The sequence below is a fragment of the Oncorhynchus masou genome, chromosome 12, assembly GCF_036934945.1.
Source record: "Oncorhynchus masou masou isolate Uvic2021 chromosome 12, UVic_Omas_1.1, whole genome shotgun sequence".
NCBI lineage: Eukaryota > Metazoa > Chordata > Actinopteri > Salmoniformes > Salmonidae > Oncorhynchus > Oncorhynchus masou.
The window spans coordinates 31320305-31342523 of record NC_088223.1 but is presented as its reverse complement, the minus strand read 5'-3'; the positions used below and the strand labels follow the sequence as shown (position 1 = coordinate 31342523).

Here is a 22219-nt window from a genome sequence, read left to right as displayed (position 1 = left end):
CACGGAAACTGGAACTGCTAACAGTCATCTTCTCAGAGGGATGTTAAATACTTACACGAATTTGTACTAACACATCACATCCTTTTTCTCATGGGGAAGATAGAAATACATTATAAATGGCGTCTGTCTGATGAGGCTGCCTGCCATCAGACATCACCACATCCCAACAGACAGCACTGATGTGGCTCCAGCCAATCAACATCCACTGGGCTAAACATCCTAGAAGACAAGATGGGCTTTTAATGTGGACACAGTAATGATCAAAAAGACTAGTCTTTCTGATACATCCTCCTCTACTCTGATTATACTTTCCAATTACAGAGAGATGGAGAGAGAGAGAGAGATGGAGAGAGCAGAGGGAGGGAAACATGAGGGGGGCGTGCTGTCAGTGTCTGACTGACTGGCAATCCTGCTGGGCTGGTATAGCAGGACGCATACAGGGTTGGCTGGCGCACTGCGCTGGAGTGCATATATGACTCAGGCACCAGACCCCAAGATGAACAGACTGAGCGAACAGACTGAGCGAACAGAAAGAGCGAGCAGAGAGAGAGACACACACACACACACGATCTTGATGTGCAGCCAACAAAACTGTGGATACTGAGCACTGCGAGATCCTGCCTGACTGTCCCTCACTCACCTCCTACTCAAATACATAGACAGACAGATACACACCCACAAGCACATTTCTATTACGAAAGCTAGAAAGGAGGACAGGAAGCAGGGCCACTTTGGAGCTGCAGCTCGGGCAGTGAATAACTGGGGCATCAACGATCATGGACAAGTATGATAAGAGCCTAACAACCCTCCACTACCTCATCATTGCTCCACTACTCTAATACATATTCATGAAAAAGTCAACCTGGAAGGTCTAGTAGGGACAGCCACTGGAGCGAACAAACATCCAGATGCATCCACATCCAGCTAAAACCACAGCAGCATCCTAGAACTAGCATCTGCTAGTTAACCTTTGAAATATTTAATTTCACCATCTCTGTGAGCCTCTTATGTGCCGAGCGCAGACCTAAGAGTACGCTTGACTCGGTCCGAGGCTCCATGCTGTAGCTTTAACCTGGTCTCTTAGTGCCGGACTAAATGGCTGAGCACATCCAGGACGGATGGATGGGAGAGGCTCATGTATGACTGTGAATGGGTTCACGTCCGGAGGTCCTGCCGAGCACAGCCCGGCGGAGACTACTGAATTAGACGCAGCTCTGTTCTCTGTGCATGGCAACCAGTTCGGCTGCAGTATCAGTGCACTCTCAACCCAACAGACCACAACACAGAAACCCAGAGCTGTGGGTGGAGAGCGGGTGGGAGGCTGAAGGAGCTGATGTCAAAAGGTCCACATTCAACAAACTTCACCGGGCAGGCACAGAATGGATGTTAAGTGTGTGAGAGAGAGAGAGAGAGAGAGAGAGAGAGAGAGAGAGAGAGAGAGAGAGAGAGAGAGAGAGAGAGAGAGAGAGAGAGAGAGAGAGCAGGCTGTGCCCTTAGGAACTCTTTCAACCCACACACAGAAGTAGGACTATCCCCTAGGCCAGATTATGTACTAGACTTCCTGTCGCTACAGTAATATCAAATAGATAAGCATTCAAACACGGTTTATAACTGCTGTTGCAGATTTGATTGTTATGTGGGAAGCAACATAACACACTTTCCACAAGGGCCCATTTTCAGATGCAAGTTGGCTCTCCAGTAAAATCTATACAACACGATGCAGGAATGTAACAAACATCAATATGAACATTCCAGGGTTAACAAATAGTCTTTAAATAATCGGTCCTAGCAGCCCTCTCCTCTCGGGTCGGTCATAAATCCATATAAGGGCATTAGTACTTCCGCTCTAGAGTAAGCTACATTCCACTGGGTCTTTGAGAGTCCAATTTAAATAATAAATCTGGACTCGGAGCCACCAGCCATGTGTTGCTTGGGCTTGGCTATACTTTGGAAGTTTACATTGGAATACCCAACATTCTGTCTGTGCATTTTTCACTTATGTCTCAATCACAGGCATGTGTCGTCGCTGAGGCAGAGAGGCCTTGTTCATCGCTTTTGTAGTTGACATATTTCTGTCTGCTGCTGAAACAGTTCAGTTGTATTAGAACACGTCATCAGCTAAGCCCCCAGACCCCCCCCCCCCTTCCCGTGCCAAACTCTAGAACCCTTAATGAAGTCATCAGCCTCGTGCTGCCTGGGAGAGAGGACAGATCAAAGACTGGGCTTACAGAGGCAGCCCTGAGCAAGCTCATGGTGGGGTCAGGAGAACCCACTACCGCTGCAGTGCTGTGACTCCTCATTCAGACGAACAACGTTTATATTAAACAGCCCATTTATACAGTCTGGATGGGTGTTTATAGGTCTACAGTGACCTTGTCTGACAGACTAATGGAGGAGCCCCTCTGTGCCTTAATAATGCAAAACCCAAACAAATGACTCAGTACAGCCTGTTTGATGTGGTGGTGGGGGAACAAACCACCGGAGGTTCAGTCAGTCAGGTGTATCATGTGACCGAGTGAAAGCAACACTGACACACAGACCATTCAAGCCTTGCCAACGCTTTGTGTCAGACTACTCTGACCACTGTCTTATCAAGTCCCTCTTTCGTACCCTCTGAAGACCCCGATGGCCACCCTGCTGCTCATCCCACTTCAGCCCACCCAGGTCACATTGTTAGGGCCTGGATGCTTGGTTGACTGGATGCCTCCTGGCTCCGGAAACCACTGAAGGTGATTTGTCTTTGATGGTTAGTAACGTGTTCTCCCCTCCTTGGCAAGTCGTCTCTTCTCTCTTCTCAGAGTAATGTTGTTCGCCAGGGGGTCGGTATGCCCCAGAGACAGAGACAGGCAGGGTTCTTCAACCTGAAACCAAAGACACGTGGAGAAACAACTACACCAAAAAAAAAAACAGTTCTAATGTCCAACGAATCACAGGATAGAGAGCTGAAACACTACAGACGGAAGTGGAGAAACTGTTTCTCTCTGAAGATCTACCTTGTACCCCTGCACCGGTTCTCCTTGTATAAAACCCTGTTATTTATTTGAAGTAAGCATTTCACAGTCAAGTCTACACCGGTTGTATTCGGCGCGTGTGACAAGTACATTTGATCGGAACATTTCACAGATTCTGACATCACCACAAGGCACCGACAGCAGCAAGAGGAATGACTGAGAAAGAGTTTCCTTTGGTAACAACACTCGTTTCCTTCAGCTCAGTCTAATAACAGGGGAAGATCTCAAACATTTGTCAACAAAGCAGGGAGCTTCTAGTAGAGGATGAACTAAGAGGGATTTTTTTTTTTTAAACACTTCCGATATTGATGTCATCTTCCTAACAACCCCCTCGGGTTACAACCCACATAACGATTGGATGTGATGCGGGGAGGGGAAGCGCTGAGGAAAGTACTGTGACTCAGCCATCCTGAATCATTCTTTCATGTCGTCTTCATCAATATTCTACGGACAAGGGGAGGTTCTCATGGACACATTTCTGCTGGGTGGAAAATATGCTCGCAAAACATTTGCTTGATTTCAGCATGCAGGGGCAGAGGAGGCTGACGAGAATTAACAGTTCATGTTGACAGCACCATAAAAAGAAAAAAAAAAAACGGGATGTAGGTCCTCGCGTCACCCTGACGGCTCCTAATTGTACACTTCCTTATCGGGAAAGGACATTTCCTCTGTCCCTCCCACTCCCATATCTTCTTCCTTTTTTAATCAGTCTTCACTTCCGCCTGGATGTTCAGGCTGGCTGGGTGCCAGTGTGCTCAGGGGGGGGGGGGCGACTACGCTGCCAGAGGAGGTGTCTACTGGACTGCCAGTCTTGGAACTAAAAATGACACAGAAGTGGATCAGTTTTACCTCCTACAGGCAGGAGGGACTGGTTGTGAAAAGTTCAACCTGTTCTGTTCTAAAATCGGGCCACTGTCACTCCTTTTTACTTGAACAATAAAATATCACACTCGTTTAAAATCATCCTGCCTAGATTTAGAATAATCAATATCAATTATGTCAGTCTGGGTGCAGACTGTACCACCTCCAAGCTGATCTGAGCTACCTCAGCCTGCATTCACATTCCACTCATTCTCTGGGCCAGAAGAAGCGCTGTTTGAACTGTACGACAGAAGTGTGGAGGAATGAGGGAGAGAGCTCAAGAAAGTGAGAGCCTTGAATTGAGCTTGGTGGTGATGTCCTATCAGAGGCTGCCAAACAGACACGGCATCAGCCAGACATACACGGCATCAGCCAAAAGAGAAACCATGAGGGTAGCTCAGTCTCAGATAGACCCAATTATACACAGACACTCCCTCACGCACACACACAGTCCCACGGGGGCCTCTGTCTGAATATTTAGAGGGTTCTCTCAGTTTAGATGAGAGCTGTGTTGTTGCAGGGAGGGCCTGTTCCCAGTAGACAGACATGAGCCATAGGAAGCCACAAGGTTTCTAACCCCACTGAACCACAGTTCCCTGTAGACAGACAGACTGGTCTGAGCCCAGCTACCAGCATGTGTAGGGCTGTCTCGTCTTGGAGTGGCTCTCACAACAAATTGTTCAGGGGCTGGGTTGGGGGAGGATGCTGGAGACAGGTTAACTACCACTGTCTACACACAGCGGAAACCAGAAAGTACAGAAGTCACTAGCCCAAACATCTGTTATTCAGAGAGCAGCCATTGACATCTCTCCCAGTCTTCCTCCCTTCACTGTCAGTGCCAGAGGATATTGCCAGTCAAAGTGTGACATAGTCAGAGTCTACCATTAGTTTCTTGATCATCTGCTCTGTAGAAAACACGTGGGTCCTTCTCCTCTGGTTCCTCCTACCCTCTACAGCCAGTCCATTGCAGCCCAGTCAAGGCAGTGGTGGGATTTTGATTTGAACCAGGCTAACCAACTATGTATCCTCAATTCGCCATGTTAACAAACATCACACGGTATTTCTATTTTCTCTGCAGTCATTATTTTGCAAATTACCTGTCCTTATATGGGCACTAAAACTTCCTTTTCTAGAAGCTACTTCGGAACACTTGGAAGATACTGTATTGGAGTAGGCAGTTCTGTGGTAAAACCTTTGACATCAGAGGATGTTCCCCTTGTGCTAGCCAGTGTGATCTTTTTCCCTAAGGTTCACACCCACTCATCTCCAACTTAAAATGTGTAACTGTACCACCTTCTCACATTGTAGTTAAAGTCAATTCAGTTATGAAAAAAATGTTGTTCCATTCCATTCCATGTTATGATATATATATTTAAAAAACTCCCCTCCCCCATCTTCCTTACTTTCCCCTCATATAAGAAGACAGACAAGGCTATGGAACAACCAGAGCACAGAAAGCTTGTTTCCATACCAACACTTTCCCCCAGCTCCCACCCACACAGAAGTCTGCTCCCTGGGATCACAATCCACATGATGCAAGGCTTTGCTACAGACTCACAGTATGGTCCATTGTAATTGTTTCGAATGGCCACCAACAGACCAGGCAGAGGAAAAATGTGGCATCATCTTGAGTTAAAAATGAAGAGGTAATGAGACCAGACTATTTCCTGCAAATCAGTGACAAACGTTTTCCATTTCCCCTTCATCTGATAATCTTTCTCTCATAGCGAAACTCCTCTGACACGTCTTCCTGTCAGATGGCAGTGGGGATCCCCCTATCAGGTGGCAGATTTCTGAATGGACCCTAGTCCATGACCCACAATGCCATGATAGTGATGTAACCATCTGAACAGGAAGAGCAGCCAGAAGGATCCTGTTTAGTCGCCACAGGAAACACGGTCAATCTCCCTACAGCGCTGCTTTCTGCAGGCTAGGACCGATGGGAAGTTTCTCAACCACACTTTAGGTGAATTCTCCGGGTTCCACTAACAGACTAGGGTTGGTTGGTCACCCACTTACAGGAGGATCCCGCGTGTCACAGTGCCAGTCATCTGAAGAAGACCACACCCCCCTTCCGAGGAGAAGTCGTCATTGAAACTGTTCTCTGGTTTAAGACCAGGCTGCAGGTTACCCCAGAGAGCACCAGTCACAGCTTACATATCAAATACATGGGAATTTCTGCCAATTCTCTTCGCACGCACGAGTCAGTCTGAATGCTGGTAAATGTGACGAGGTCTGAATGATGAAGGGATGAGAAAAGAAAAGCAGAGACATGAGGGATGGCTTAGTGACCAGGGTCTGTGGAACGCTCCAGTGAGAGGGGAGAAGAGAGCCTTACTGACAGACTGGATGACCTCTGATCCTGGCATGAAACTAGCATACAACCACACAGGCTCCATGGTCCCCGAGTGGACTACCTCATATTGCCATGCATGACTGACAGTTAAGACAGCAGTGTTGGCCATTTGTAGACTTAAAACATCCATCTGGGATTCCATGCGGTTTGCGAGGCATGCTGGATGCTTCAAATAACCCTGATCCAACATTACACAGGACCGCTGTGGTCTTAATAGTTTATTGACACAGTTCACTCTGAACTCTGCTTCCATTGTAGTTGGCAGCATTGATCTCTAGTCATCTTTGTGTTCAAGATGCTCTGCGTCATGGTCCGGATGGTATAGAGTGTCCTGAGAGCAGTAGTACCACCTTGAGCTCTCGTTTCAGCTCTTATTAGCCATTTAAAACACATGACAATACCCAGGGGAGGGAGACAGGGGAGAAGAGGATAGGGAGACATCCCCCCCCAGAGCCCCTCAACCCCCACAGTCTGGTTACACGGCTGCTCGCCTATCGAAAGCACTTTGTTCTGCCACGGAGACATCAGCCAATTACACAGCAGGGTGAGCAGTCAGCTTGGCAGGGATTGGCCTAGGCATGTGGGTGGCTCCACCCAGTCTCCCCCATCCCCTAACAACAGCAGCAGCATGCTAGTCTCTCCCGCTTCCTCCCTCTCCTCTGCAGACCAACTGCTCTCGTCGATCACTCTCCCTCCAGTTCTGTCGCCCTGTTTTCCTGTCCGGTTTGGAGAAGCAGTCATCATCCTCCGCACCTCTCGCCATTTCCCCACCTCAACCACTCAGGACGACACTGAACAGAACCCTCCAAGCCAAGGGTTTCAGCGGTCACACACACACACACACACACCTCCTGGGCCTCTTGCCTAGCGGCTCAGAAGCAGTGGGATGTCAGGCTGTTAGCTGGCGGAAGGAAACACTGAACAGAAACAGAGAGGCTGAGGCAGCATAGGCATATCGTTCTACGCAGGTCCGCTCTACGCAGCACAGAACAGAGTTGAACGAGGTCTCTGCTCTGACCTACTTTTCAATCATCACTACAGGAAGGGAACTGGGAGTAAAAGAGGCAGATGGTCACTTCCTCTATGACTGCTTAGGGATACACAGTTCCACAGAAGACCAGGTGAAATGTTTTGTCTGGTGAGGAGAGTAAGAGATGGGTAAGGGGGGGGGGGGTTATGTCATTGTGGCTCTCTGTCTTGGGCTCTCCCTCCCCTCGTCGTACTCCCTCGTTCCTCCAGCAGAGCAGAAACAAAGAAAGAGGCCCTTCCCTTCCGCACAGAGAGGTGTTAACAGCAGCCTGCCTCACACAACACAACTCGGCCATCTTAATATGCTCTACTCCATACGGCCTGTGTGTGTGTGTGTGTGTGCCTACATGCGTGCCTATACCCAGCGATCTGTCCAGGCCGTACCATGGATGGCACAGGTGGAGGCTGGCTGCCTGGGTATTTGGGAGTGCGAGCAGAATGTACCAGCTCAGACACTCCGCCAGCACCTGTCTGAGCTGGAGCCGAGCCGTGAGACAGACCCTGGCCAGAATCATGCGGCAAAAGAGAGGAGAAAGGTTTGGGCGTGTGAGGAGGAGCAGTGGCCCTTTGATGAGATGGGACAAAAAGAGCCGCTGATTGACAGCTCATGCCCTCCTCTACTGTGAACGGGCAGTTGAATCACTATTGATTTATTTCAGAGTTGTAGAAGAAGTACGGATAGGATGCAATTTTTTTTGTGTATTATGAATACATTGAATAAATTATAATTCCACAATAAAAAAAATATAAAAGTGTGGTGTGTGTTCTTACAAGGATACTTGCCTTGTATACCTGTCCTTAGAAAATCATCCGTTTCGAATTCCAACATTCTTTCCCCAAGTCTGTAGAGGCTTTATAGAGGAAACATCTTCAGCAGAACACAGCTGTGAATATCTCACATCCCTATTCAGACACCACTGCCTTTGTCCAAACAGCCTTGAGGAATAAAAGCCAGTTCGACGTAGAAAATCCGTTGATACTGGGCTTGGCAATCCGCTTCAGTCCCATCCTCCTTTGTAAATACATTCGCTCCATTAAATCACAGGACACAAGACCTTTAACATTGCACATGTAATGCCTTTCTCCTTTGTTTGTCATAAAAATAAATAAAAAATACAACACTAAATATGGCCATCTGTCAATCAGCCATTGTAAGAGAAGCTGAATGTTGAGTGAAGAGAATAAAGGTTCAGGTGCTTTCTAGATCCATGTTGTTGCTCAGAGTAGAATCACTGTACAATGACTAGTCTCATATTACCATACAGTTGGGCTACACTATGCATGGCTGACCACACACACACACACACACACACACTTTACATGGCTGACCACACCGTTTACAACAAACACCTGCAGACGTCAGGTTAGAGGGACAGAAGGAACAGGTTCACATACAAAAGGGAGGCATGTGGCCTTAGAGTCTCGTTCAGGACAGACAATTGCAGCATGGATGGAGGAGACGGGCAATGAAAGACGAGTAGGGGTGAGGAGAAAGAGTACCCACAGAGAGGGGGAGTTCCTAGAGTAGGAAAAAGGCAGCAGTAGTGCTACAGCTTACAAAATGACCCTTGCACATTCAGTTTAATGCATTGGTGGTTATTTTTCTCAGAGAGCAAACGGAAACCTTGTATTAAAGCTATTCATCAAATCCTTTGTGAGACAGAAGAAAAAAACCAACACTTGGCCCTGAATACAAAAGTGAAGCAGAGGTAGAGGTTTAGACGCCAAGACGTCCTACTGACTGATAGAAGGTGATAACCTCCATTTGGCTGTCAATCTGTGGGCTCACTGGGAACAGCCATGTGTTTGAGGAGGAGACAGCTGCTTTTGGAATCAATTCCTCTGACAGGTTATTCATACATCAATGGCCTCATTTAGTGAGAGAATATGCACACTACAGTCAGACACTCACGGCTTCAGCCTTTCCATGAATTCATTTCACAGGACCGGAAAATAAAACAGTATGGTTTAGACCAGCTTTTCTCTGGTGAGGAGGGAGAACATTAAACTAAACTAGCATGAAGGGCTAGTGTATACCTTGTGATGTTCGTATATGGAACAAAAATAAACAACGTGTAAAGTGTTTCATGAGCTGAAATAAAAGATCCCAGAAATGTTCATTATGCACAAAAAGCTTCTCAAATTGTGCACAAATGTGTTTACATCCCTCATAGTGAGCATTTCTCATTTGCCAAGATAATCCATCCACCTGACAGGTGTGGCAAATAAAGAAGCTGATTAAACAGCATGGTCATTACACAGGTGCGCCTTTTGCTGGGGACAATAAAAGGACACTAATATGTGCAGTTGTCAACAATGCCACAGAAGTCTCAAGTTGAAGGAGCGTACAATTTGCATGCTGACTGCAGGAATGTCCACCAGAGCCGTTGCCGGTTAATTTAATGTTAATTTCTCTACCATAAGCCACCTCCAACACAATTTTTGAGAATTTGGCAGTACGTCCAACCGGCCTCACAACCACGTGTAAATACGCCAGCTCAGGACCTCCACATCCGGCTTCTTCACCTGCAGGATCGTCTGAGACCAGCCACCCGGACAGCTGATGAAACTTAGGAGTTTTTCTGTCTGTAATAGGGTGTGGCATATATGGGGGAAAACTATTTGAATTGGCTGGCCTAGCTCCCAAGTGGATGGGATTATGCCCACTCCTGGCTGCACCCCTGTAGAGTCATGTGAAATCCATAGATTAGGGGTCAAAGAATTTATTTCAATGAACTAATTTCCTCATATGAACTGTAACTCAGTAAAATCATTGAAATTATTGCATTTATTATTTTTGTTCAGTATAATATCAACACTGAGACATTTCTAAAATGAAAGACAAGTAACCAGCCCCAATACATCATAAACTGAGTATAGTCAAACTCAAATATCCATTGCAGTGGCATGGACTGAAGAGACTTTCAGTTTCTCTGGAGTGAGTTGGACAGGGCAAGGTAGGTGGTTGTCCCATGCATGTGTGGAGGGCCGCATCACAGTCCTGTGGATTTAGGACAGACAGAACAGGGCATAGCTCTGTAGCCGTTTCTCACAACCAAGCAGAGAGATTGACAGCCAGGGAGAGCCATGCAGCACAGCCAATTAGCAGCGGGGAAAACGTGTCTCAGAGAGGCAGAGGGGCGGGGTAGTGGGAGGGTTACTCTTACCACAAAAACAGAGGAGCATTCTGCAGCTCCAATCATGCACAATCACTGCGCCATCATGGCGGTTGAGGAGCTGTGTTGACGCGAGCGTGAGGCGGCAGGCCCTGACTGAGCCGAGGCGCTAAGCTGCTTTGTCCCATCTGTAAAACGCCCAATCAGGGTCAGAGGGTTCACAGTATACAAATGCTGTGCTTAACCCCTAACCAACCCCTAACCAACCTACCAGCCATGTTACAGGAACCAAAAGAACAGCAGCAGAAAATGTCATTTGTTTTTTTCTCGGCACTACAGTTACGCAATATAGTCCCGCCATATGACCCTCACATTTCAACCATTTTCACTTTAACTCACAAGTCGTTCTCCTTTTCAGATGCTCAAAAAAAGCAGGCCTGAAAATGACCCATAATAAAAGGACTAATATTTCTGATGGAGAGAAGTTATTTCCAACAGGAGAAAAGAGCGAGTCAGCCAGCAGCAGCAGCAGCCATGGCTTCAACAGATTCATGCCCCATAAAACCACTGGTGGATGGATTTCAGAGAGCAGAGTCGCCTACCAGATGCTGGGAGATTAAATGATTATGTTACGTTGTAGTCGCACTACACTGCTCTAGTTGTTAGCTGGAGGAAAACAACTCAGGTCAGTGGATATCAGGGCCAAGACAAATTAAGTGGAGAGGTTTTCATGTGGTTTACTGGAGCTATAAGCTCCGCACTCCTTGCAGCAGGCCCAGTGTACCGACAGGACACGCTGTGGGTGACCGATACAAGCGCCTAGCGATTAGCTGGCCTGGACTTTACAGGCCAGTTTGACTTGGAGGGAGAAACTTCAACTCTGTAATTAAAGCACTCTTTCATCTGAGACAATGAGCAGCCTGGTCGGAAGATGGGGCAAGGGGACAGTGTGGCTGAACTGTAGAGTGACGCTCAAAAGAGATGGCAGCAGGAGAGAAGGCTGAGTGTAATGCTAACTGTCAGGTAGATAAGATTAGCCGTTACTCTGCTGGTAATGGTGGCGACCGCAGCAGAACACACACAGTTGGCTGACCACAGAGGGGCCCCAGTCTGGCTCTGCACTGTGGTACTGCATATGGGCTCCCACAATGTCATGAACATAGAACAAGACTGAGGTGGATCTAATAGCAAAACAAATACATATATGTGTGTGTATATACACACACACACACACACACACACACTTTTTTTTTAAAGGGCCATTCCACGGCAGCATAGCATGGACAAATTTCTGGTATCTCAGATTGTTATGGCAATTCTCACACTGTATAAACGTCATTGGGAAGAAGGATGTTTGATCTGCTTTTTACATTTGTAACGCAAGCAAAAAAAAAGAAAACATGATGAAAGTGGCCATTCAGAGTGCAGGGCCATATGACTGTAGATTACAGTGGGCCAGCCTGCTATCAACACAAAGCCAGGTGTTTAGCGGAGCTGTTCAGGATGTTCGGGGCTCACAACACTAAAGCCCCTCTCTGGCACAGAGCTGCAGAAAACGGGCAATTAAGAAGTGATTTTCACCTCACAGCTTGGCCCGTTGCCTCACAAAGAACCCTGCGGCAGCCTGGGGACTGCAGGAGAGAAGAGGCCCAGGGAAGGGGTTACAGGGGTAGGTGTTACGGTGAGGCGGCATACTCTGGATCCACGCGCAGAACATTATGATGATGTATGAGAAACGGTGCGATACAGAGGGAGGAGGGAAGGATCTCCAGCAGATTAGAGACTGTACAGAGAGGAGCAGCTGGTTTGACTCGTACCTCGTCCCCCCCCGCGCTTGTTGGTAATTGAGCTCAAACGGGATCCTGCTGGAGGTGAAAAAATGTACTTCGTCTCGGACACAGACAACCCTGTCACCCCTTACAGGATCCTCTGCCAACGTCACAGTAAACAAGAGAGCCAGTCACACACCTGTCCCATCAGGCCATGTCAGTCACACAAAGCCCGACACCAAATCATGGCTGCTGCCTCAGTCAGCGGGTCTGGCAGATTGTCCAGTGATCAAGGTACTCGGCCAACCTTGAAGGAGGAGAGTCTACCGGTGGTTCCACTCCACTATGTCTGAGCACTAAGCCAGTAAGACCATTCAATAGTAAGCCAGAGGAAACCAAATGGCTGCCGCTCCTCCACTCAATCTCCATTCAGGTAGTCAAGTAAATGTGTCAACAATGGCTGATAGGAGTAAATGCCACAGTTGATTTCAGTGGAACTCTGTTTTACAATAGCAGGTAATGGTTTCATTCAAAATACAATAGTATGCTATTAAAGGGATAGGCCTGATACAGCTCGTTCTGTCAGACAATGCCTTAGTTATTGCTGTGTGAAATGCTTGGAGCACCAGAGGAGTGTAAATTGCCACACATTTCACACCACAGTAAGTCATGCCTCTCAGCCGGTTATACAACCACCACTCAGTACATTCTGTGCAGGGATACTTTAATCTAACTTCGGCTCTCCACTATGTTCAGACACTTGAGTGTCAAGTCTGAAACAGACAGACGCTCCGTTCTGCCCCACTCCAGCAGTTGCTATAGTAACGGAGTGGTTAGGCCCCCTCTGATGGCACGGTGTATAAAAAAAGATAAACTTCTGGTCACTATGGTTACCCTGTCGTTAGGGTGACTTCCAGATTCAGTTTACATTACATGGCAGAGTTGGTTTGGGTTGAACTTTAGGATGACCAACTGAACCATTACTAATCTCATACTCTGCTCTGTCAGATTATACTGTAGGCCGAGATGGACATCTATTGGCCCTAATGGCTGTAGTGTAAATCAGCTGTAAATTACTTATGGAATGGGATTTAAGCCAGGCTTTGTTCTCTGCGTCTACAATGTATGAATCTGTCATGAGCTACATTTACTCCATGAAGTAATTAAAATCAGTTTCCAGAACCGGCTCGGTCATTAGCTACGACAGTGCCCAATTTAATTATTTCTATCCTCTTTAGTTTGCTCTGACTGTCACAGGTTGTGTTTTAGTTCTGCCTTTGGGCCTGTTATTTGATCCAGGGCCAGGGGGCAGGGCCAGCCTTTCAGCCTGGGCTTTGGCTCCCTTCCATGGGTGTACCAAACACTACAGTACCCTGCTGTGAGGCCTAGTGGAAAGTTAGCAGCTATAAGTGCCATTAAAATGTTACCATTGTGCAGAGAGGAGATCAAAGACATTACTTTTGACAGAGAATCACATTTCTGAAAATTCTTATATTTTAAAAATTAATCTCACTGTTAGGTCATAATGAACATCTGTCAAAGTGCTTTATGAAATCACATATTTTGAGTCATCTTCATGTTTCCATGTTTCAGGCCGCCAAGGCAACAGCAACGCTCTAATGCTATTTGTGAGGGACAGACCGTGTGGCTAACCAAACTCCTGGCCTCATGGGTATAGCTGACCCACAGGGACAAAGCACAGGGTGCCAGTTTATGGTGCGAGGGAGAGGCGAGGTATTCACAGTTTAGACTCCAGCTGCATGACATCTATCTGGGGAAGCTTCCAACGTTTCCTTTGGCAGTCTGAAGCGAGAACAACAAAATGGGGGAAAGAGTGCAGTGAGAAGAAACCACCAAGGAGACAGATCTCCCACCAAACAGATGATGAATACATAAACACACTAAACTAATATAAGAGTGCTGAAAGCAGTGAGAGCCCACCGCCACAGCCCCAACCCCTCAGCAGTTTGGAGGAGAATCTATGGCTAAGCGGGAGAGAACCTCCGTAGCGCTATGCTCTCGTGCTGATCCCGCTAGAAATGGTGTCGCTCAGTTCTTTGTACCTGGCTGAGTAATGACACCGAGTGAATTACATTTTTTTTTCTCTTTTTAAAAAGACCCACTCCGTATTCTATTACAAGACAAGATGGAGCGGGAGACTAATGCATTTCTCACGGCGATGGAGCACACAGAGCTTTAACTCTGAAACTCGTCTCCATTGACCTAAAAATAAAATCAACTGTTTCTTGTCTCCCCACCTTTGAGAGACCACCACCCCCTCGCCCCACACACTCTAGCCCACTTTCGCTTTGCACACAGCTCACACAAAGCCAATGCCTAACTACTCCAGCAGTTTATAGTGAGCCAAGTACACAATGTAGCCACTTTCGGACAAGCTCATTACTGTAGAAAGCCGAGGGGAGCCGCCACCCAGAGTTAGGCCTGTCCTCTAAGGGGCTGATGCATGTTGAAAAGGCTGCATTAACATGCACTGAGAGGGAGGTCATCTTTCAGAAACGACCCAGGCTTGTTCAAAGGCCTCAAAATGGCTGCAAATAAAAATGGAAAGAGTAAAAAGATATCTTCATCGTCACAGTAAATGTGACATCTGAGAAACGCTGACTACAATGTAACAACCTGTGGATAAGTCAGTGTGCCAATCTAACACAGAGCAGTGGCCAAAAGGTCCATGTGAGCTCTCTGGCAGGAAACAAAGATATTATACAGCGTCATTACAAACATCACCCTGATTGCATCACTCATGATTCATAGAGAATAAATTGGAGGAAACCCAGAACTACATAAGAGTTGTGTTATGAGTGCACTACGACTCAGTCAGATACTGTATGAGTAAATACGAGGCCTATAAACCAGGTATAACACTAAGCACTAACAGTCTAATGTAAACTATATTTAGACATTGACTATAATGATTTATAAATCATGTTGAATAACACTAAAAATAACACTCGTTTCCCATTGAGCAGCTTGTAGCCATACAGGCATTAAGAGTCTAATGCGGATCAATATAATCAAAGGCTCCATTCTATTGCTTTATCCCTGGAGGCTTACTGCTGCCTGATGAAGACAAGTCCGAGTGGTAGAGGGGGGATCTGAGGATAACACCGGATTGACCGAGAGCATATAAAACTGACCTGCTGTCTGTGGTTGGACTCTTCCCCGCGGGGGAGGTAGAAAGTGGATGTTTTCAGGTTTCAAAGATACAATATTTTCAACCTAACTTCCGTTTGGCCAGAGAACAGAAGTGGGGACTCCTCTCCGGTGTCTTTCTAGGCCTGCTTTGTTAGGTTAGTGGTTGGATGGCAGGACACTGCAGCACCATCGGTTCCATTAGGCTTTACAGTCAGTAGAGACTCACTAGATCTCTAAACATGACCTCATCCATTCAGCTGGTGAGGTTAAGGTCTCTTGTTCATAATGGCCTCCATTCTAGTGACAGTCCAGTCGCCCCTGTTCTGCCCTCCAGTCAAACCTATGGAGCCTCCCTAATACTGTCCAGCTTAGTGTCCAGTGTCCTCCCTCCTCAGAGCTTAAGCATGTTAAGGCCAAACCAAAAACATCTAAAATGTTGATTCAGCTTCTCGGGGATCCTGGACGGATGAGCTGTGGCTGCCACACACACACTTTGTGTAGACAGCTTGTGTCCTCTCAGGGCTGTCCAGCTGTCCGGCCAAACCCACAGGAGTAGGACGACATAAATCATGGAGCAAAATTAAATGGTGCATTCAGTGAGAATGTGGTGTACGTGACACACACACACACACACATATATATATATATATAGATCCAGAATACACATGGTTTAAGTGACATTATTTATATATCCTGAACGGTCTTTCAACACAGCACAATGTCCGACACATTGTCCTCTCAGAATATTGGCACATACGATAGTGTATATCTTAGACAGGATTATAGTCCATAGGGAAACATCCTCCTCCGCACAGACAGTCATTACCCACATCAACACAGCAGGGCACATTCCTTACACTGTGTTCACCTGTCTGGTACAGTAAGGCATGATCCTGGCTGGTAGTTTGCCCATAAACAGGTTGGTCTAACTAACAAAGGAGGAACTGTGGCGTGTGCAGAGAATGTCCCGAGATGATAACAGCTGATAAGAGAAAGGTCACATTTACATGACAGGGTAAGAGGGTCAGGGTGTGTGACGTAAAGCTGCTATAAAAATCGTGACAGAGAAGAGAGAGAGAGAGAAAACGGAGAATAGGAAGCGATGGGCTGGCTGCTGCTGATCACCGGCGGCCCAAATTAAAACCGGCAGTTTGGGGAGCTCCCGTAACGATGCAGTAAAGTGGAACATTGTCTGTTGGCAGACAGCAAAACACTGAGAAGAACTGAATCAAAATGCTGTGTCTACCAGCTCCCTGCCTTCCAAGACATACGGCTCTCCACGTACTGTGGTGTCAGTGGTTCTTCCGATATAAGAGAGGATATAACTAGAGCTAATACTGAGAACGCTTGACGAGAAGGTGCGAGGGAGGGTAGTGGTATAGAGTAAGGATAAAGTATCTGAAACATTCCTGTTATAACCTCCCTAACTCACAGCACCTCACTGACCCAGTTACAGTGCCAGGGCTCCTCAGAGAGGAACTAAGGATACAAATTAATAAACAACCATCTGCATTAAAACAGAAGGTTATATTAAGCACATTCATGCTCAGGTCCACAACCCTTGTGTGTGAACATGAGGTCCACATTTAAAGGACTGGGGAGGAAGAGTGAGAGGGGACAGAACCTTTACAGGCCTCGTTCCCGGCCCCCACTCTATTTTTGTTTCCTCTTTTTGTGCGCCACACACTGCAGTGGATTTTTCAAATTCGCCCTCATCAGTTGTGCGACTGATGAAACACTGACAGCTTCTTTACATTTGTAAAGACCCCTGCAGCAGCTGTGCTTATCCCGCCACACAGCCCGGCTCCATCCCGCCACACAGCCCGGCTCCATCCCGCCACACAGCCCGGCTCCATCCCACCACACAGCCCGGCTCCATCCCACCACACAGCCCGGCTCCATCCCACCACACAGCCCGGCTCCATCCCACCACACAGCCCGGCTCCATCCCACCACACAGCCCGGCTCCATCCCACCACACAGCCCGGCTCCATCCCACCACACAGCCCGGCTCCATCCCACCACACAGCCCGGCTCCATCCCACCACACAGCCCGGCTCCATCCCACCACACAGCCCGGCTCCATCCCACCACACAGCCCGGCTCCATCCCACCACACAGCCCGGCTCCATCCCACCACACAGCCCGGCTCCATCCCACCACACAGCCCGGCTCCATCCCACCACACAGCCCGGCTCCATCCCACCACACAGCCCGGCTCCATCCCACCACACAGCCCGGCTCCATCCCACCACACAGCCCGGCTCCATCCCACCACACAGCCCGGCTCCATCCCACCACACAGCCCGGCTCCATCCCACCACACAGCCCGGCTCCATCCCACCACACAGCCCGGCTCCATCCCACCACACAGCCCGGCTCCATCCCACCACACAGCCCGGCTCCATCCCACCACACAGCCCGGCTCCATCCCACCACACAGCCCGGCTCCATCCCACCACACAGCCCGGCTCTATCCCACCACACAGCCCGGCTCCATCCCACCACACAGCCCGGCTCCATCCCACCACACAGCCCGGCTCCATCCCACCACACAGCCGGAGAACAGCCTTGTCAGGACAGATTGCCCTGAATGCACACCTCCTCTCAATGCTATGTTCAGTTAAACAACACCACAAACAGAACTAACGCTGCTTCCCAATCGACCTAAACCCACCCCAACAAATTCACCGAATATACAAATATAGAATCCCAGAAAAGGAGAGAACGTGTTTTTGCCTCTAAATGTCTGTCAAATTGCCAGGCAAAGTGATCAGCCATCATAGAAACCAGAGTTATTTGAGAGGGGCTGTTTTAACTTTTGTGTCCTATCAAAGGAGCGGTAATTGCCTTACCTTGTTTGCTTTTATTACGTTTTTTTTTTCCCTGACTGATGAATTTTAATAACATGGATGGAGCACAAGGGGGAGAATAACAACTCACAGTGTTCCAGGGGACATGCTTAAGCCAAGCATGGATAATTGTCTAACGCTAATTAAGGGGAGGTTAAACCAGAGGGGCCAAGAGTTGTTGAGGGGGGAGGGTGTTGCGTTCTGAGTGGGGGGCCCAAGGAGAGGGGGGCACCTCCAGGTTGTTTTGTTGTTCGCATGGTTTGTTCGGAGCAGATTTCTACCCCAGCTGCAGCACCTCAGCAGATGTGAAGACCATGTTCTGTGCGGGCCCATTCCACACACAGCCACATGAGCATACATCTATAATTACACAAGTTATTAAGAATAAAATGTAAAAATAGACCATTTTAGACTTCAGCCGCAATTTTTTCCCATGTCTTTTTCACTGTCAAATCATCTCACCAGGCCCCAAAATAAAGTTGGAAATGTAATGCATTGATTACTTTAATAGCATTGCCATAAGAGGTGAGTATTTTGGGGAGGAGTATCAAACTCATGGGGAAATGTACGGACTAAATCAAGTTTGAAAACTAGATGTTTAACACTTCATGAATTAAGTATTATTTCACCTCATAATATAAAGGTATAATGTTTCAACCACGTTATTAGAGTGGAACGCTTGGGGAAGGCAACACTCGCCAGTTATGCTGGACTTTGATTATTCTCAGTGCATCGTGGGCCACAAACAAAGTAGCCTAGTCAGCAGCAGGCCACACGTGGCCAAAATGTTTTGAGATTAGTTAAATGGTAACAAAAAGGCACATCTGAAATAAAATGTATTATTCATTGTGGTTCATAATAACTTCACATTGTTTTCACGCGAGGAAACTTCACACGAGAACACACGCTGTAATGTGAGGGTTAAACTCAGCCATGCGATGTGCTGAGTGTCTCCGTTTGAGAGTACGCCATTGTTTAGTTTACGCCGGTTTTAAACCCCCATTTAAAATACTTTAAATGTTGTAGGTTACACCGAGGGTAAAAACCTTGAAATTACCAACATTGATATCGCCCCCTTCTGCCAAATTCGCCGGTATTAGGTAATCGCAGAAAGAAAATGGTCGCTTCTTGCTTCCCCTTCACATGAACCTCTGCAATGCGACTGAAACACTACCTCAACATTACACCATAAACAAGCTAGCGCTTAAATCAACTAACCGCTGACATTTCGTTTAGTTGCATCCATGGTCTCTCGTCTGCTTAAAAACTATTGACTGGAGATCACCCGAATAATAAATAAAAAACTATCAGAGAATCTAACATTCTTGCTCAGCAAGCTCAGGCTGCAATATATCCCATTCACAGAGGTCACACAGACGTGCTACGCGAAATTAAAATGATCAGACACTTTATTGCATATATATGTTAGTAAGCAAACGCAGACAAGCAACTCCTCCCGAGCGTTCCGCTAAGATTGGAAATTATTGAAAATTCTACGGAAATGTTCAATTGCCTGACCCCCTTTCTGCGCTCTCCCCCTACGGAGAAAATTAAAGAGCTACAGTCCACTCGTCATGGTCGGACCGTGCTAGTCAGGTACTCTCAAGTCGCATCAACATAAATAAAGTGAATATTGTGATATCCAATTGCAAAACGAGGTGTTCATTTATAAACAACACAGTTTATATAGGGCTACTCAGCATGGGGTATAGAACCCGGAATCAGCCATGGGCGATATGGCTGTGTCTTCATGGCTCTGAAAGGGGCTATGGGAGAAAACAAAGACATTCTGAAAACAATTAGCCAGCTCCTGTGGAAAATTCTGACTTAATCAATCAATCTCACACAACAAGTCGTTTGTTATATTGTACAGAGATGATTCCAGAATGCGCATTGCCCTTCCATGGATAGTTAATAATCAAATAAATCGTCTTGTCTGTTGTTGAAGAAATTTTGCAAAATCGACAATTTAAATAAAGTCTAATTGATAACACATTCTACAACTTTACCATCTAAAAATGACATTCGGCCCCAATAGGCCACAGCTGTGTAATGGTAACCTTCACACTCCGTGATCGAAGTTTATGCATTTTCTTCAAAACAGGCGAAATGAACGTGCAAACTTGTAAAGGTTAAATTATTTTACACATCGGACAATAATAGGCTAGTAGTTACTCACGTATTTCTTTTGGATGATATTCCTCTTAGGTCTTTCCTTGCTCATTCTGCAATCCAAAATGTTTTGCTAAAGAGAGAATGGCCACATGAATTTCTTTCTTTGACTCTCGCTTCTCCCGGAGCACACCAAACAATTTAAATCCTCGGTCTGTGAGCTCTCTGGCTTTGTAGAATCCTCGCTTTGGGTTTCCCTTGACGATCTGGATTTCGTCGTTAGATTCCAAATTAAAGGTCCACGACGAACGGAGACAAACAAAAAACAAACTCACTTCGGAATAACATATTCAAAACAATTCACAACAAATAACTTCCATTCGTAGAAAAACCATTGACGTTCTCTCTCCCAGCTATCCTGAACGACATGGATATTCTAAGGTATTAGTCTGTTCTTTGAAAAGAGTCACATCTTGTGTGAGAAGAGGATTTAAATCGAACCAAATAAATAAAATAAAAAAGGTTCGATGTTCCGTTTTGGCTGGAACTATCAGGCGACGAGTGTAGACTACTCCAGCACCGCAGCTATTCTAAACGAGGCGAGTTTCTTTCTTCCCCTGGTTCAGCCTATCACATCCGTTACCATGGACAGCGGCAACTTTAAAAGGCCGTTTTTCAGGCACCGAGTAAAAATGATTTTACAAAACGCGAGATGAATAATATATCCGGGATAAAGTAGCCTATCTTGTTTGAATGAATGGGATCCCCACGTGTAGGCTTGCTGGTTCTTTGCTAATTACAAGTTACTTCGTTTCCTATTTCTCCTCAGTGGCTCGAGCGATCCTGTGAAAAGCTGACCTGGAGCACATTCATATTTAGTGTGCAAATTAGCAACATTCTTATTTTCAATGAAGGCCTACCCCAGCCAAACCGGGATGACTCTGGACAATTGTGCCAGCTTTGGGACCCCCAATTACTTTTACTCAAGAATGACAATGTAGTACTTTTTCCACCACTGCCATTCAGTTCGGTTCAATGTTTTCTGCATTGCGTGGCGGTTTGTACGTTCATGGACAACATGCTACTGAACAACACATTTCCCTAAAACAGTGTGCACCGTTCTTTTAACAGCCTTTAAGGTACATTTCCTCCAATTTTTGTTTGTACCTTTATTTAACTAGGCAAGTCAGTTAAGAACAAATTCTTATCTTCAATGACAGGCTAGGAACAGTGGGTTAACTACCTTGTTCAGGGGCAGAACAACTGATTTTTACCTTGTCAACTCTGGGATTCGATCTTGCAACCTTCCGGTTACAAGTCCAACGGTGTAGTGAGGTTTGGCCTGATCAATATGGGTGTGACCATTAGAGATCTCAAAACTGGTGCAGCACACCACCATACACAACCACCCTCTGGGCCACCATAGTTCACTTCTTCAACCTGTTGTTTGTACCATTTCTGTTTAAATAAACATTGAATGGATTTCTGTTGTAGCCTACTAAACTAACTCCAGATGAGATCTGGGCTACAGTAGGAGGTTACAGTAATTGTCACCACATTGCTTAGAAATGTGACACATTCACCTACCACCATCCATATGACTCAAAATGAGCCTTTCATGTTAAAGTTGACTAGAAGATTAAGTAGATTAATCATAGCCTACTGATCATGAATCTAAGCATCCTTCCTTCACTTTAAGATACTGTAGGCATCTACCACCCCCACAACCAAGGGAAAACATAATCTCTTTCCTGAAAAACAGTTATTTAGCAGTGACCAGGGAACCAATTAACCAAGGGTTTTTGACTTAAGTTCAGTAAACCTTCAAGTCCAAATGGTCATATTCCAATATGTTTTATGTTTTCATCTCGGTGAACAAGAAGAGAAATGGTTTGAAAACCCACCTCAATCCAGGAAAAGAAGGTGTCACTGTACTCCTAATTATCATATTCAGCAAAGC

General features: G+C 46.5%; 1 protein-coding gene across 1 annotated transcript in view; it reads right to left on the bottom strand.

Moving 5' to 3' along the window:
• Nucleotides 1–20845, bottom strand: part of LOC135549845 (protein Jumonji-like) — a 93187-nt gene extending 72342 nt beyond the window's left edge. The window contains 1 exon segment of the mRNA XM_064980184.1: nt 20327–20845. Coding sequence (XP_064836256.1) covers nt 20327–20371 — 45 coding nt within the window. The 5' untranslated portion in view covers nt 20372–20845.
• Between the last annotated feature and the right edge of the window lie 1374 nt (nt 20846–22219).